Here is a 17672-nt window from a genome sequence, read left to right as displayed (position 1 = left end):
CTGGCTGATTAATCACAATTAATCACTATGCCTAACTTTGTAGGCTTGAAATGTAAATATGCATGCAGCTGTGCAAACCCCTCTTGCTGCACGCCAACAATTTCAAATCCAAGCAATTATCTTGCATTTGTACATTTGTAGTCTCCCATACTCAATAGAAACTTAGAGAAATTTATTCCACTATACATGGATACAAGCGGTACCAAACTTGTTCAGGAGCCAACTGATAGATAAGATCTATTTTATTAGATCTATTTTAATTTCTAGTTCTTGGATGCCCCACTCTTTTATGATACCATGAAGTGTGTAACGTGTTGCTATGAACTAGATAATCCTCCGCGGGAGAGAGGCTCTGATGTAAAATAGAAGGTTCAATTGATCTGCGTTATGTAATATTAACGCATTAAAATGTTCAGGTTAATCGCGTGCGCCAACACGTTAACATCGACAGTCCTATGTGCGAGAGAAAATTTAAAAAATCAGTTGGCTGCAACTGTGTCAATAGCAGCTCTTCTTCTCTTCAGTGTTTGTAGCTTCTTGGCGCAGCTCCGCGCTCCTGCTATTGGTAGCTTCACTGCATCAGCTCAGCGTTACCCCGGCCGGCTAATGGCGGTGCTGCTATTCACTTGTCTGGTGTCTGATTTTCAATTATTTTATGTTTTATTGAGGATTTTTGTACATATGCTTTGACAGTACTGTGATCATGACAAAGCAGCAACTTATATTAAAAAGTGTTTTATTGTCCATCTGGATGCTGCCCGCTTCCATGGAAGGACAACAGAATATCACTCTTATAAACATGTGATGACTAAAATCACGTTACCCTCAATGTGTGTCCCTCTGAAAAATGAACTAAATTAAATAAAGAAATCCATCCATGGGTGATACCACAGAGACCGTTCATTTCATATAGTTAACATCGGTGCTGAAAATGATCCGGTATGAGACTGTAGTATCACAGCACCTTTGAATTTTAATCCTCAGAATACCTGAGCTAAAAGGCTTACGACAGTCTGCTGTTCTCCATCGATACGCGTTTACCGACCGCTCCGCACCGCAGGGGGTAAAAAAAGAAGAAGAAGAAAAGAAAAAATAACGATGCGCACATTGCGCAAAACCCTGAAACAGGAGAACCGTGACTTAGAACGGAGCAACAAACTAAATGTGAATCATGATCAGAGAATCCGGCGGTGAACAGTGAAAAATCTATGAGTGTCAAATCAGGTGAAACACATGATGATTAAGCGGCAGAGCAGGTGATTGACGTGATGAGTTTAGATTACTGGTGGAGAGCGTCAATAAAAACGATCAAATAAAACTAGCAACACTAAAAAAACTAAAGAAGACATAACAATAAACCAAGAGAGGATAATACTAATCAAAGAAAACTAAATAAAAAGGAATGAAGAACTAAATGCAAGAATAAACTAAGAAACTAAATTAAATACAGGGAATAAACTGGTATGGCAAGACCTTTCGAACAATAATTAACACAGAGGACTATATGGCAAGAATAAACAGACACTGTTTCCACATAAAGGTCAAATAACATTACTGAAGTGCCATGGGTTTGTTGAGACCACATCCAAGAAGAAATATATTTTACAGACCATAACAGTAATAAGGAGCTCATCGCTTATTTATGTTTTTAATTGGATTTTATTTTATATATTTATTTCTTCAATATTATTTTTCATGACAGTGTTAATATCACGAGGCTGTTCATGACTCCATGACACTTTCAATTTGACTCATTAGGAAATGTAATTTCTGTCCACTATTAATCTATTAATCTATTAATCTATAAATCAATAGACATGTCAGTATAAAGATATAATCCATGTTTCAGTCCCATATTTATATGCCAATAAAAGGTTCTGGAACTTTTACTTTTCCACTGAAAGCTCTGGTTTACACAGTAAATGCCATGTGGGTGAAATTTTATGGATGATACTCTGATGTCCCATTCTCCTGAAGGCAGCACAGAGCTGCACCACCAGAAACTGACAGAAACACTCAAGAGAAGAAGAGTTATGATTGACATAAGTGCAGTTCTACCCATGTTTTAATGTTGCAGAGCACTGTCTTTTTGCAAACACTTCAAAGTTCAAACTTGTATTGTTGTGCATCTTTTATCTGGTCATATTGTGCAATATTTAACAACTAACATCATAAAATTGCACATAAGAATATTTTTTTCCACTCTGACCATCTGGGAAATTATTTTGGACGATACATCCAGAAACAACCATAAAAATCAAAACATCAACAATAGTAATAGTAATATTAATAATAAAATAATATTCGGTGAAAAGTAGCCTACAAATTCTTTGATAGCGAGGCACTGGCCCAAAAAAGGGTGAGAAACACTGTTCTAGGTGAACTGAACTAAAAATCACTTGTGTTGCACATAATGCTAGCTGAGAAATAACCAAAATTAACTTTAGCAAACAAGCAAGAGTAGCTCAATATAACCACATAAAATATATTTTCTTACACAAACAAACACAAAACTGCAAAATAATGTTTTTATTTAAATGTACTTACCCGGTGAAAGTCATTGTTGGCCACGCCGTCTAGCCTGTGAACGTTCGCCTCCAGCTGGTAAATATCCCACAATGCAACTGTTCATTAAAAATTTACAGTACAGCTGTAAATTTCCGCACGTGATCCAGCAGTCCAATCAAGTCCCATATACTTTCCATACGCATTTCAGATCACAATAAAGAGCTGTATTTTCAAAACCCAGCCACCTTACTGTATTTTCATGCTGTAGATTTTACAGAGATTTATTACAGTGCAGCTGTTTACAGTCCTGCAGAACTTAAAGCATGAGTTTCTGGCGATGCTCCTGATTAAACTCATAATATGCTCCTTGAGCAGCTCTCTGATAGCAGATGGCATGTCCGTTCTCCACAGCTAAACCATAGTATTGTTCTGGAGTTTGCTGTGAGGTAATCACGAGCCAATCAGGGAATGGTGCCAGCTGTCAATCAAATTCCTTCGGTGCCATCCCTGGCTCGGTGCGGCTAGTACTACCCCTGAACTAGGTACGAGAATCAGAAAACAGCCAGCCAGAGCCGGGTCAGATCTACTAATGGAAAATTATTCTGGCTGGGGTGGACTGGGATCAAACAGGTTAGAGATGGTCTAATGGAAAACTGCCTAATGATGCTGGCTTAACTTCAGCCGATTGACAGAAAGGCTACTAGTTTTTTTGCTCTCTATTCACCTTTTGTCAATGTCCACAGAAGTCCAGGGAGGAAGTTGTCATTTCATCATGACTATAATTGTCAGTTACTTAAACTCAGTATTCTGACCGTCAGATTGAGGGGAAATCTGAATTTGAACTGTCTACATAGTTTTTTCACGAGCTTTGAAAAGAGTCAGCCTGTACTTGGTTTCCAACTTATGGTGAAAACTAAGCATTATGACCAGTTGTCATAATGTTGTAAAACAAAACAGACAAGAAAAACAGATTTTCATACACAAAACAAAATTTAGACCTGAAACCTGATGTTGTCTTCAACTGCAAAAATCTCACCTCTGCATAGCAACAGACGCGGCAGCATCCAGGGCAAACTGCCTCATTACACTTTCCTCTAAATACTTTTGCTCCCATTTAGTCATGTCAGCCTCCAGAGCCAGAATGCGTTCCTCCTTCTCTCTTAGGTGCTCCATTAGGGCTGTGGCATTGTACTCTGATGTCACCAAGCCACTGCTCTGTGAGGTTCCTTGACGCTGAATGGCATGATTAACACATGAAGATTGATGGGAAAAAAACAAAACATGCAGAAGACACAAGAAAAACATTTTCTAAAAGTTCACACATTCATCTCCGATAGTCTGAGGTAGTATTCCTTTTAATAGCTCTATACTCCATCATTGTTATCAATGTTTTGGTTTTGTTAGTTAAAATCTGAACAGCAGTATTTTGGACAGCAGTAGATCCAAAGACAGCTTCATCTTTGCAATCATTATCAACTTAAAAGCATAGCTCAAAGAACAGTATGCAGCAAACTAAATTACATTATTGTTATCACTGTGGTGGCTTACTGGTTTCATGTTTTGTAATCAGAGTGAGAGCTACATTGCCTTCCCTTCCACCTGTGCATATGAGAGAGCATTTAGGTTTAAAGAAAAAACTGCTCTGAATTTAGCATATAAATCAATAGTTAATTTTAGCTAGAAACTAGCAGTGAAATATCACAAGGTTGATACAGAACTGTGGAGATATTTTAGCAATACAGAATTGTGAAATGGTTACCTGCTGCAGACGTAAAGACTCCAGCTCTCTTTCCAGTCTTGTACGAAGACGGTGTTCTAGTTGTTCTCTCTTTTCACATGCTGCCTGGAGCTGGGCCAGAGCCTGTTGCATCCTTTCCACTTTCTCCACATAAACTTGTTTTTTTTTAAGCTGCAGATACATATAGATACATATTCCTTTTAAGTTACTGTCAATGACGCTTTTAGTGTTTTGTTCTCTGCCACAGTAAAATAAAAGGCTTTATAATCAACCATCCTCTTCAGCAGAGTATGAGACAAAGTAATACAACTTATTAAAAAATATGACTTTCTCCAGATGTTCTTATCCATGTTAGAGGTGTCAAAAAGAAAATTTGACGGTGTAGAAATTAACTTAATGAAGGATTGAACGTCATAGATATTCAGTATCATAACTGTGTGTAAATGTATGAAGGTGCATTTCAAAAGCATTGTAAAGTATGTATGTCTATTCAACTTTTTCTCAACAAACTCTCATTGTATTTTTTATGTTTTTTTTGTTTATGTTTGTTTGGACCCCAGGTTGTGGTCTGAAGTGGAAGGAGAATGCTACTTGGCTTTCAAAATCTTTTGAGAAGAGAAGTCTGAAGCCTGTCATATGTTTCAGTATTCCAACCACTTGATAGCGAGCTGTAAAGTTTATCAAACTACCCATAGAGTTTTTCAGGAGATTTTCTTCAAAACTCGTATCTATACTGAAGTCAGTTTACAATGAATCCTTGGTAAATGAAAAGCTGTCAAAAACGCTCATGCAAACTATAAACTCAGTCCCACTTAAAACAGACTAAGGACCCTGTTCATTCATAGGCCAGTCACAATAAATCCTGTCGTAACTATAACGCTCTGAGAGTGAATTTGCGTGTTGACAATTACATTAGTGAAGCACGTCAAAATGCATCAACACAACGAATCTAATGTGGCATTTAAAAAACAAACACTTGACGGGGTTTGGCTACATCGAGGCTCAATGCAGGAAAAAAGGACATCCGGAGCGGCCAGATAGCAGGTAAAGCAGCACACAACTCCAAAACTCACCCGGAAGAGCATGACGGTCAGAAAGCTAAACAAATAACCTGAAAAATAATTTAAGTCAACGAGCTAGCGGTGTAAGACGCTGGTTCTGCTCTCGCTCTTGGACCGCCGCTAAGAGCTACTGGTAGTAATATTTTACAGATGTAGAGCCGCTCAACCTCCACCAGACTGAACTCTCACACCGAACGTCTGCTTAAAGCTGCAGCATGTAAATCAAACAAACAAACAAAAGATTTATATGTATTAAAGTATGTAAAATTATGTACGGAATCCTCCAGGGGGCACGGGGATTTTTTTTTCTTTTGCGTTACTTCGCAATACTTTTGTGTTCCCTCTCAATAAGTTTTGCGTTCAATATTTGATGGTCTATTTTGTATACAGTCATGAATGTCAATTTAATATTTCAAATATATGCATGTTTAAAGAGCCTAAATGTGCAGGAAATGGTGACAGAGGGCCGCACTGGGTTAACTCCGGGAATCTCATCTGTCCGACGCGCGTGTCAATCATTTCCGGGTCACTTCTTTGTTCTGTCACAATTATCGATTTATTCCATTTTGATTATCATGAATCAAACTTTACAAGGACTGTGACACAGACTGACCAGGACAAACAATGCACAAGTGCCGCGTCCTCAAACACACAAAGCCAGCACGCCAGTAACCTTCCCATTCATATTTGGTGACAGTCACGCCCACATTGACGCACCCACCACCCCAGTGTCAAAGCCGTCTGCTCCTGTCATATTAATAATTACTTATTTCATTCAAATGGCTCTAACAAAGCCTCTGTAAAAGCATGTTTATTATTAAGTCTTTGCAGCAAAAAAACTGATTGAAACTCAATGTATTCGCTGCATGTTTATGTCTGTTTGTGTAAGGTTGAGATGGAACTGCACATGAAAATGGCCCTTTACCATTCAGACTACCAGCACAGTAGAGATACAAAACTGTCTCATTACCCTGCAAATAGTCAAGATAGTTTGGATGTATTTTTATTTCTTTCCTACTTACGGAAAGTTTCTGTTTATATCGTGTGTTTGTGGTGCATTTCTATATTTAAGAAAGAGATATACATCAGATTTTTCACAACGAGATATTAACATTCATGGAAAAACCTTACATAACCTTGTATTAAAGCAGAAAGTACAGCAGCCCATAAGAAGACCAGACCAAAAGAAATGGTGAGATTAGCTACAAGAAGTAAAAGAAAAGAAGAAAGAAGGAAACATCATATAATGAACCCAGAGAAACTTAAACCTCTTCAATGGATTGTAAGAGACTTTACTGATATGGTGGCTTATCCCTGCTCTGCCCAGAGACGCTTAGAGGTAGCCACCAGATGTGTCATCACCCTGCGGGACTGGTTACCTCGTTTCCCATGGATGGACTTAATGGTCCATCCATCAGATGGATGGACCATTAATGGACCATCCTTGGAGGAGGCGGAGTGGCACTGCCAAGCAGCTTTTGCTCTTATTATCGGCGAACCACCTCCGCCAATGCCGGATACTCCCATCTTCTGATCTCCATCCTCCTCCACAGCTCCAGACTCCCCTCCGTCACAAAGACCAGCCGCACCTTCCGCCCCAGTAAGTGGGTTCTCCGCCCCTCCCGGTGACTCCTCTTCTCCTCCAAGTGACTCTTCGTCTCCTCCCAGTGCTTCCCAGGGAGACTCAATGTGCTCCCAGCGAGCCCTCCAGCGAGTCTCTCAGTGCCCTCCAAGACCCTGAGCTGCCTGAGCCTAGCCTTCCTGAGCTGCCTGAGCACAAACCTGTGTAGTCTGTCGGCACTCCAGGAAGACCTGGAGCGAAACTCCTGACCTGGAGGCCTGGAGGCAAACTCCAGGAGTCCGCCTCCTGTGCCACAACAGGTCCACCTCCTGTGCCATTCCCGGCCTCCGGACTCGCCACCATGGGTCCACTTCCTGAGCCATTCCCTGCCTTGAGACTCGCCACCATCGGTCCACCTCCTGCGCCATTCCTGGCCTCTGGACCGGCCAGCATGGGTCTGCCTCCTATATCATCCACTGGGCAGTTCACGGTAGGCCCTGCCCTGACTGTGTTTTGTTGTTTTTGGACTCAGTTTGTTTTGTTTCTTTCATGGTATTTTTGGTTTAGACTCTGGCCCTCCGTCCAGCACCCCTCCGCCCACCCTGGTTGGGTTGTTTTTGTTTTGGACTTTTTTTTCTGGACCTAACCCTAACCCTCTTGGAGCCGCCTTGAGAGGGGGGTACTGTGAGGATTTGGGTTTTCTGTGGGTTTATTTAGGCTTTGTATTCAGTTGAGTCTCTATGTTATCCCGTTTACACCTTGATTGCTTCCAACTGTGTCTTGTGTTCCCTGATTACCATCTGTGTATTTAAATCCACCTGTGTCTTTTGTTCCTTGTCGAATCCTTGTCAATACTGTGTCATGTCTTTGTTCTTGTTGCCTAGTTCTATACCAGTGCTACCACTGTTGAGTTCCTTGTCTCCTAATTCACCTGTGCTGCCTGGATTTCTGTACACATTTATCATTAAATCAACATATTCACCATTACCTGGGTCCACTGCGTCTGCCTCACCATCTCTTAAGCTCCAAATCATGAGAAACACAAATGTTTTGCGAGATAACGCAAAAGAAAATATTTTCTCCATGTCCCCAAGAGGGCTCTGTAATTATGTCTAAATTAGGTGAATTTATTGGCAGATAATTTTTCCATTTTGCCAGATAACATAGCATCATTTATACCTAAAGTAAAAAATTAACAGCCATTCCAGGCAATCGGCAGTGATCAGTGATCAGTACCGGAATCGGCAGCAAAAAACCTGATCAGAGCATCCCTACATTCAACAGAATAGAGTTGATTTACCTGTTTACAGCATTAAAACAATTTGGATTTGGGTCAAATATTTGTAGATGGATCAAAGTTCAAGATCTGTGGATGAAGTCAGAACAAATGGCTTTGTTTCAGATTATTTCCAACTACTTTAAAGCATAAGGCAGGGGCTGTTGCCTTTTCCCTTATTTATTAGGGTTCTGAGCCTGCGGAAGCGAGCAGACAGCCAATGCAAGGCATGACCGTTCGCTTGCTCCCAGCAGAGCAGAGGACCCTATTGTTTTTACTCTGTTTTTCCATTCTTATAATATGTTATTCTTCGCTGAAACTGATACTGCTGCCTACCTCCCCCCCACCCCCCAGAACTTATTTACAACTTTTATTTGCATCTGGCTTCAACACTCACACCGCTACACTCATTTACACATACTCAGGCATGTGCACCTGTTGGTGGCGCAATATTTATGCTTATAACTCAAAAATGGCATGTCCCATGAACAAAATTGATATGGGCATAGTCTCGTAGAAAGATTCTCCAACAGATGAGTCACTGTGCGAAAGTTTTTAGTCTGGATTATTTCTCACCAGAGAGCCACGAACATTGCATTAGCGAAAACCAATCTCGCCCCCTAAGATCAACTCTGAGCCCAATAAAACTTGGTCCAATATAAGCTAAAGAAGATTTTTTTTAAAAGTCATTCTGGCAATTTTTTTATTTTTTGCCCAATTTCAACCATTGATGTCAGTAACACGTTACTGACTTCGGACCACTTTTTTCAGTGACAAGAAATCCAACGCATTGATTAAAGTTACTTATCCAAATCAATGTGCATTACTATTTTCTTTTGTATTTAAATTTTATTTCCTCTACGTATCTGGGGGAGTGATCACCGTTTGTATGCAACAGTGTCAGCAGCGACAGAAACATATACAATTGAAGGAGATGCACATTTTGTTGCTGAAAAACAAGAGCTATTTTGAATTTCTGTGGCCAAGTTTGATTATTATAAGCAGCTTTGGGCTTGTTTTTTCTAAAGTCAATTCCAAAGTTAATGAGTCACGGGTTGCATATTTTTGGCTCGTTTTTGAAAATGAAGTTGCTTATTTGATATATAAGCAAAAACACATAATAAGCCCCAGAATTTGTCTGACCTGCAGTTAGTTTTAGTCAGACTCTCCCTGTTCGTCATTTCCTGGATGATCTGTCTCGCTGTGTCTTTGTTAATGTCAAGTTAATATATTTGCTGTGACTGATGTCGAGCTTCGTGTTGCAACACCAGAAAACTGCAAACATCAAGACTAATATGAACACAATAAATGTGAAAACAGCCACGAATGAACGTGTCCATAAAGTTTCACAACTAAATGCTATTGATATTTAGATAAGTTTCACAAATCTGTGCAGAAGGCCATCTGAGTTGTGGAGCCGCAGGAGGAGTGCTGTGTGCTGCGCTCTGACAACAAACGTAGGGCCGTAACACAGAACCTGGATGCTGGGACAGGGAGAGCCGGAACTCTAAAATCCTGTTTAGAGTTTTCCAGACCAAACATGCAAAAATTACTAAAGTTTTCTTTGTACTGTTGTAACCATTAAACAATCTCCCCTTCAGGTAAACCTTATGAATGGAGAAACATTGTTGACATTACCAGTATAAAATAACTTGCAGTTAAGTATTAGCAAAGCTTAATGCAATTTTCACAGGTGGCGCAGCGTTGTTGTCAGAAGTTGAAAAAGTAACTAAAACGTTACTTTTAATGTAACTTAGTAATCAGTAATCTGATTAAAGTTACTTTTTCAAAGTAACTATGCAATCACTGATTACGACATATAACAGCTAATTAAACATCACTACATACGTAGCTGCAAATTTTAATTGCCCATAATTTTGGAACCGTAAAACATTTCACAATTTCCTTTGTACAACCAAGTACAAAAAATTTGATACGCAAAAACCACTGATCGGATTTTCGCCAAACTTTGCACATACGTCCACGCCCCTGGCCTAACTTGTATTTTGAATATGGTCATGGTTGGTTGAAGTATGGGGGGATTATTAACAAGAACGTGAAAAGTACTACATCTGACCTCCAAAATTTAAAAAAAATCTAAAACAAATCACACATTCATCCAAATGAGCTCAAATTTTCAGGATGCTTTCTCTGAATTGTTCTGAACATTTCATCCACTCTATGTATAGATCTATCTTCATATGCTTCACTCTGTTTTTTCTAACGGTTGACTTCAACACAAAAATCTGTATCTTCCTCCATCCTAACTAAACTGCTCACAAACTGGAACACATCAGCCTCAGTCATTCTTCAAAGTCTAGTAAGAATCTGAGCTTCTTTGTTTGAATAACAGCAAATCAAACTTTCACACCAAGTCAGCGGTGTCAAACTCATTTTCATATTGGGGCATATCAAAAATCAGAATGTTCTTAAATTTATAAATGTTTGTGAGGAATTTTTACGATATTCGCGCTAATATATAAAGTTAAATGTGACGTTTTATTACTCGCCGACGCCTTATCAGTTACAGGCCGACTGTAACTGATCGAGTGAGATCAAGTTAGGCTTGCTCTCAAGCCTAACTTGATCTCACTTAAACTGTCACTTAAACTAGATGTGTTTGACCAATTTTGAGAAAATTTGCAGTAAAATCAGAAAAAAATGTGGAGATTTGTTAATTTTGTGTGAATTTTGCAGATTTGTGAGAAACTGGAAGGATTTATAGATGTAATATGGAGTCTAGAGGGCCACATAAAAAGAAACGGTGGGCCATTTGGCCCCCGGGCCTTGAATTTGACACCTGTGCACTAAGTGCTCGTAATGTTTAATATCGTTTTTTCCAAATGAAAAAACAACATTAAACAACAACATTTTTTCTATTCATACTTCAACAAAACAGCATAAAAATATATTATAAAGGAGAAGCAAGCTTCATTATTTGGTGTAATTTTCAGATTTTAGCTCAAACTGGAACATTTTAGGGACATTTTCAATATTTCTATATGTGAAAAGCAGTTATAAGCAGGGGAAGTATAAAGGAGTGTGATCTGACCACATTGTGTAATCATCCCAATTGGCCACATGATGGTGCCAAACCCACCTTATCTGGGCCAACAACAGTATAGCCAGTCAACATCAAAGTCAGGGTGCTTCATTTGTGCATTTTACTCCTGTCAACTTTTAATGGCTTAATCCAGGTATACTTTATTGGGACTGACCAGGACACATTCACAATTAAGATTTTTGTATAATTTATCTTAAAATAATGCAGTCCTGTGCCTTCAATGCCTAATCAAATGCCAGCGAATCTCCTCTTTCTGTTTTACTATGCACATGAGTGCATTAAACAATATAGCTCAGTGAGTAATGCAATGGACTCTGAATCAAAGGGCTGCAGGTTTGATTCTGGGTTGAGCTGTGTATTTCACTTCATTTCATTGCGGGATCAATAAATGCATTTTGAATTTATTTTCTCAGCCAACATGAGTAAGCACAGTGAAATAGCTCGCTGAGTAATGTGATGGACTCTGAAGCTGCAGGTTCGATTTCGGGTATGGAACACATATTAAAATGCATGTCAAATGATGTCTAAGTGGGTGGGGCAGTGCATGGGGAGGACCTGATGGGTTGGATGAAGAACCCATTATAACTGCTTGCAGTTCTAGTTTGACATTGTAATAGAACACTCGGGGCCCCGGGGAAGACCCAGGACACGCTGGAGGGACTATGTCTCTTGGCTGGCCTGGGAACACCTTGGGATTCCCCCGGAGGAGCTAGAAGAAGTGGCTGGGGAGAGGGAAGTCTGGGCCTCCCTTCTGAAGCTGCTACCCCCGTGACCCGACCTCGGATAAGCGGAAGAAGATGGATGGATGGATGGCATTTGCTCTATAGCAAATGCGAGTGTATAGCAAATGCGGGTGAAGTAAATCCCAAAGATCTACATTTGCAGTTATCTGGTCCAATTAACAGAATGTCTCCTCTTCTTTATCTGTTGAGAGAATTTAGTAATATATCAGGACACAAAGTTAATCTATATTTTTCTCACCTCCTCCTCCAGTTTAACCACTTTTGCCTGGGCATTGTTCAGTGCTTGGTCTCTGATCTCAATGTGTCTCCTTTGGTCATCTGCAGTTGAGCGCAGTGCATTCAGCTCCATCTCCAGCTTTTCCTTCTCCCGCAGAATTTCTTTTTCTTAATGAATAATAGAAAATAAAAACATTTATAGTCATTGTATGTATAAAGCACCCCATCATTTTGTGTATTTTGAAGCATGTAGACTGAATCCTGCCTAAAAACAGATTTTCTGCTGATTCATTGGCTTCATGGCTCTTGCCTATAGTCAGCTTAATTTAGTTCCAACAAATCTAATGATCAATGAAAGCTGATTCAGCTACAACACCCCTAAAGAACTTTCTCTAGTAAAAGGAATACTGGAAAGCACTTCTAAAATCAAAAATGCATTTACTTACAAGTTGGAGCAATCATGGTATGGCTTTCAAATTTTAATACACAAAATCTAATTTCAGAATTGTTTCAAAAATGTTCTAAGCTAATGCACAATTGGATTGCAGTCACGTGTGTATGTGCCTGTGTGTGTCTGTTACTCACTCTGAGCAACCAGCTGGGAGATGGTTTTCCGATTGTCTTCAGAGCTATCACACTCTTTAGAGGCGAGCTGTTTATTAGCAGTCTCCATGCGCTCTTTAAAATAACACAAGACAAACGCATCATGACATCCATAAATAAATAATCATTTAATAATCATTTAAAAATCTGTCATTTTTAACACTTTGCTAAGTTGTCACAAGTCTTACTAAAAAGTGGGAAAAGTCACCCAATGGCTTGGATAAGATAATTTTTTGTTAACCTTTATGAGAGATAAAAACTGTGGTTACATTTCAGTCTGAAGACGCCTAGATTACCCTTACAGCAAATTACAACAATGCTTTATTTCTTAAATATATGTATTTGTTATTTTAAATGTATACCCACATGCCTTTGGAATGAGACACAGAAAATAAAGTCATAAAAACAACTTTTTTTAAAATTATTTTATTGATATGTTAAAATAATATAATTAAATTTCTTGGTACCCATAAAGAGACAACTAACACTTGCATTATAGCTACGCTTTAAGCTAAATATAAAATCATATTATGACAGGAGCATTCAAGGTTTTTATTCAGACCATCTAAGGTAAACAAATTGGGTTACCGCACCAATACGGAGCAGAGAAAGCAAATGCAAGAGCTGATTGAGGAGTTCAGAAACATAATGATAGATATCCATGTTAAAAGTAAAGGAAACAAGTTCATCTCAAAGTTGCTTCATGTTCCTGAGACAATAATTTTCAATATTTTTAAAATGTATAAAGTTCATCCAACTGTGGTAAAGGTTCCCGGATGGGAGCCGAAGAGGAAATGCAACCCTAAATTGCAAAAGAAAACTAAGATTTACTTCAACATAAGAATGTTGAAGTAAATCACTTACTCATCACTCTTTTTTTAACCTTAAGGCTGCAATATGTAACTTTTACAAAAAATATTTTTTCACATATGTGTTGAAACTGTCACTGTTGTGACAGTATGGTATGACTCAGATAATCTATGAAAAAATCTAGCTCCTCTGCTTTCTCCCAGTGCTAACTAGAAACAACCAATCAGAGCCAGGAGGAGGTTCTTAGAGCTGTCAATCATTTTTGTTTTCTGTTGTGCTTATTCTCATTCTTGCTCTCTGTTACACTACAAGTTTTTTCTGATAACAGAGTCTGCCAGGAATGCTCAGGCATCGCCAGCGATGATGGCATATGAATGATTTTCCTGGAAGAGTAAGTTATTTCTCCACTATTAGCAGCATGTACACAGACATACTGTAACTCACAACCAGTTATTTCAGAAACTTGTGATCTTTTAGAAATTTTATACACAACCATTTCTCAGGTTTACAATGAAATATTCAAAGAACCGAAAATATACAGTGGGCTTGTAACTATGCAGAACACCCAATTCAGTTCCTCAAAGCTGAATAACAAAAATACAGAAAACCGTTACCCTCTCTGACAAATCTAAATTTCAGCTGAAACATTTAAATGCTAGGGTCAAAATTTGGTGTAGAAAACATGGAAGCATGGATTGATGCTACCTTGCAACAACTGTTTAAGTTGTTTGTGGTTTAATGGTGTGAGAGATATTTGCTTGATACAATTTGGAACTCATAGTATCTGGTGAGTAATGATTAAATAGAGTCTACCTGCTTTACCAGGGAATGACAGCAAGATACCTGTACTCCAATGTCCTCCACAATTATCAGGTCTCAATCCAACACAGCACTTTTGGGAAGTGATGTAACAAGACATTTGAATGATGGATGTGCACCTGACATAATGACCTTACATCATTTATAATGATGTAAGGTCATTATGGACCAAAACCTCAGAAATATTTCCAATACTTTGTTTAAACTATGTCATGAAGAATTAAGGCAGTTATAAAGAAAAAGAAGTGGGTCTAACTAGGTACCACCAACGTGAACCTCACTAAGTGGCCAGTGGGTATTCTGTAGACAATGGCTGAGTAACTTCTAGGAAATATTAGACTATTTCCTAGTTATTTATCAAGTTATTTTGTGGTGTTGCAAAATGAGTTACTCATGTTAAAAGCAGCCACCCAGACTTTAGAGCTCATGGATGATGAGTGAAAAAAAGGATGATGGAGTGGGGGGGAATAATGGATTATTAGAAAACTTCAGTTAACTCAAGAAATTCCAAAGCTAACAAATGAACAATAAGCTCCATGTTTTGTTCAATAAATGTTCTTTATGTGGATATTTACCTGTTTATGCTTAATATTGTCTGATAATTAGATCTACGTTATTTTTGACTGAATTATGATATTATCATTTAAAATTCACAATGAACTACTGTCTAGCTTTCAAAAGCATTTTTACAACATAGTAAATAATTGATCCTTTTCTCAGCTCTCACCTCGCAGGTCTCTGTTGAAGTCATGGAGTCGGCGCACCTGTAGCTCCAACTTGCTCCTCATAGTTTTCTCCAACGCTTCTCTCTTAGAGGAAGACTTGGCAAGGTTTTCATAGGCCTCTGACACTAGCTGTATCTCTGTTTCCAACTACCCCAAAACAAAGCATACATTCAGTGACTGATTCATTGATGTATACCCACTTAGTATCAATTATTAGAGCTATTCATGGCCAGACACAAGTTATTTTTTAACATAGTGCCCTTACCACCTTTGAGCTTCTTATGCAACTCAATAGTATGATGTACTGATAAAAGATAGGTTGCGCTAGAGGTGTCCAGGTCCAGTCCTCAAGAGCCACTATCCTGCAACTTTTAGATCTATGCTCCAACATACACTCACCAGCAGTCATTAAGCTCTGCAGAGGTCTGGTAAGGAGCGCTTCATTTAATTCAAGTGTGTTGGAGAAGGGATGTACATAGCTTGTCTTCACCACATTGGAGAAACTCCAATGACTACATTTCTACACTTAAACATTTTTCTAAAGTGGATTTTCAATCAAAGCAGGAAATAATACTAAAGGATGACCGACACTGGAGCTGAAAGGTTTCCTTGAGAAAGAAGGGTATCGCTCTTCTCAAACGGAGTGGTATACAAGAAAAGACAGGCTTTTCTTGTCCTGCTAGAAACAGCCATTAATGCTTTCCCTGCTATCTATTCTCAACTTGTGTCGAGGACAGACTTGGCTTTGGATGAACATTTATAAGACAAGGTAAGACGGCAATAACATTTTTTGTTTAGTTTATTAATAAAATGTTCATTTTGTGAGCTACAGTTTGTATGTGTAAAGAATGCAGAAAAGAAACAAAACCCGCAAACTGCTGTGTTAGATTAGCTAATAGCAGCAGTAGTTATAATAGAATAGAATAGAATAGAATAGAATAGAATAGAAGTACTTTATTCATTCCAGCAGGGAAATTACTTCGCAGTTACAGCATAGAGACAAGACAGGGCAAGAGACAAGACACAATAACAACGTCCGGGTGTTGAGTCTGGAGTTTGGCTGCGGCAGAGCTGATGACATCACAGGCCACCGCTGCATCAGCTGATGGGGGAATGTAAACAGCGATCAAAGTGGCGGACGTAAACTCCCTCGGTAAATAATACGGCCGCATTCCCACAGCCAGAAGTTCAATGTCCGGGCTACAAATCTGTTCCTTCACGTTAACATGACTGGGATTACACCACCTCACTCATATAAAGTGCAATCCCGCCGCCCTTCTTCTTCCGACTCTTGGAAAGGAAATCCAGGGACCTCCACGCTGCAGTCCGGAATAAGCGAGTGCAGCCAGGTTTCCGTGAAGCAGAAGATACTGCACTCCATGTACTCCTTCTGGGTACCGCTGGTTTGTGCCGTCTCCTCTTCTCCCTCCGTTTAACTCCAGACCTGCAGCCCCATCGCCCCCTCCGCAACCCCTCTGGGACCACAGGCCTGCAGCGCAGCAGCAGAGGCCCACACAGCGCAATCAGCCGTTCATGCGAGCAAACAATGCCGCCACTCCGTTCGGCGAGGCTCTCCGCAACAAAGAGCAGAAAAAGCAGCAGAAGAGCGCGGAGAACAGCAACAGAACCACATCCAGCCACCGCGGACAGCCCAACCGACGATCCATGGGTTCTTTAAGCACGGATCCTTAATCGCTTACAGCAAATATACACAGATTAACACACACGACGGGAGCTGCGTCTGCAAGCAGCCAGCTGTGCCGGCGCCATCTTGAAAAAAATAAAAATAAATTATGACATGACAATTATGAAAAAAAATTTTTTTTTAAATAATCTACCACAGCAATCACTTATTAATAATCGCAAAATAAATATTAAACCTAAACCATACCACTTCAACAGACTGAATGTATTGTTCCTTGTTGGAAATATTTAAGTGTTTTTTGGTGTTGAATCCTGAAACATAAAGCATGGCAACGAGTCTGCGTGTAGCTTGGCAGATACAAAGCGAGAAAGAAGTAGTTTTGAGTTGTATTTCGGTCTTTCACTTTGCTGTGGAGCATAGCACTAAATTAACAATACCTACATTTCCAAGTTTCACTGAGTTAACGGAATTATTCTACCGCGGCAGCGCGGCTATGGATGATATGTAAAGGAATAGTGTTTTTGCTGAAATTTCCATATGTGAACAAAAACATGCAGGGGGCTATATTTGTAAATCTGATTTTGATTAAGTCAGTGCCTCACCAGCTATGAACCTCACCGCACGTCACTGATATATATACTGTATAACTGTCAGAAAAAGTCTCAGGTTGTGTTTAAAGTGCAGAGAGCATCATGAAGACCAAGGAACACCAGGCAGGTCCGAGATGCTGTTGTGGAGAAGTTTAAAGCTGGATTTGGATACAAAAAGGTTTTCCGAGCTTTAAACATCTCAAGGAGCACTGAGCAAGCGATCATATTGAAATGAAAGGAGTATCGGACCAAATCCACCAAGACCTGACTGTCCCTCTAAACTTTCATCTGGAACAAGGAGAAGAAAGATCAG

The 17672-nt window shown here is 39.4% G+C and overlaps 2 protein-coding genes across 5 annotated transcripts in view; one reads left to right on the top strand and one right to left on the bottom strand.

Moving 5' to 3' along the window:
• Positions 1 to 17672, bottom strand: part of LOC102221621 (angiomotin-like) — a 64841-nt gene that overhangs the window by 26383 nt on the left and 20786 nt on the right. For all 4 annotated transcript variants that reach the window (XM_023342928.1, XM_023342930.1, XM_023342929.1 and 1 more), the window contains 5 exons: positions 15127 to 15271; positions 12753 to 12845; positions 12190 to 12335; positions 4268 to 4417; positions 3545 to 3741 (listed from right to left, as the gene is read on the bottom strand). In XM_023342928.1, coding sequence (XP_023198696.1) covers positions 3545 to 3741; positions 4268 to 4417; positions 12190 to 12335; positions 12753 to 12845; positions 15127 to 15271 — 731 coding nt within the window. The remainder of the gene's footprint in view (positions 1 to 3544; positions 3742 to 4267; positions 4418 to 12189; positions 12336 to 12752; positions 12846 to 15126; positions 15272 to 17672) is intronic.
• The window catches only part of LOC111610154, a 66728-nt gene continuing 64343 nt past the window's right edge, over positions 15288 to 17672 (top strand). The window contains exons 1-2 of the mRNA XM_023342942.1: positions 15288 to 15552; positions 15686 to 15893. The gene's annotated coding sequence lies outside the window, so the exon portion shown is untranslated. The remainder of the gene's footprint in view (positions 15553 to 15685; positions 15894 to 17672) is intronic.

Source organism: Xiphophorus maculatus, chromosome 11 (genome assembly GCF_002775205.1).
Source record: "Xiphophorus maculatus strain JP 163 A chromosome 11, X_maculatus-5.0-male, whole genome shotgun sequence".
NCBI lineage: Eukaryota > Metazoa > Chordata > Actinopteri > Cyprinodontiformes > Poeciliidae > Xiphophorus > Xiphophorus maculatus.
This window is presented reverse-complemented; position numbering and strand designations above follow the sequence as displayed.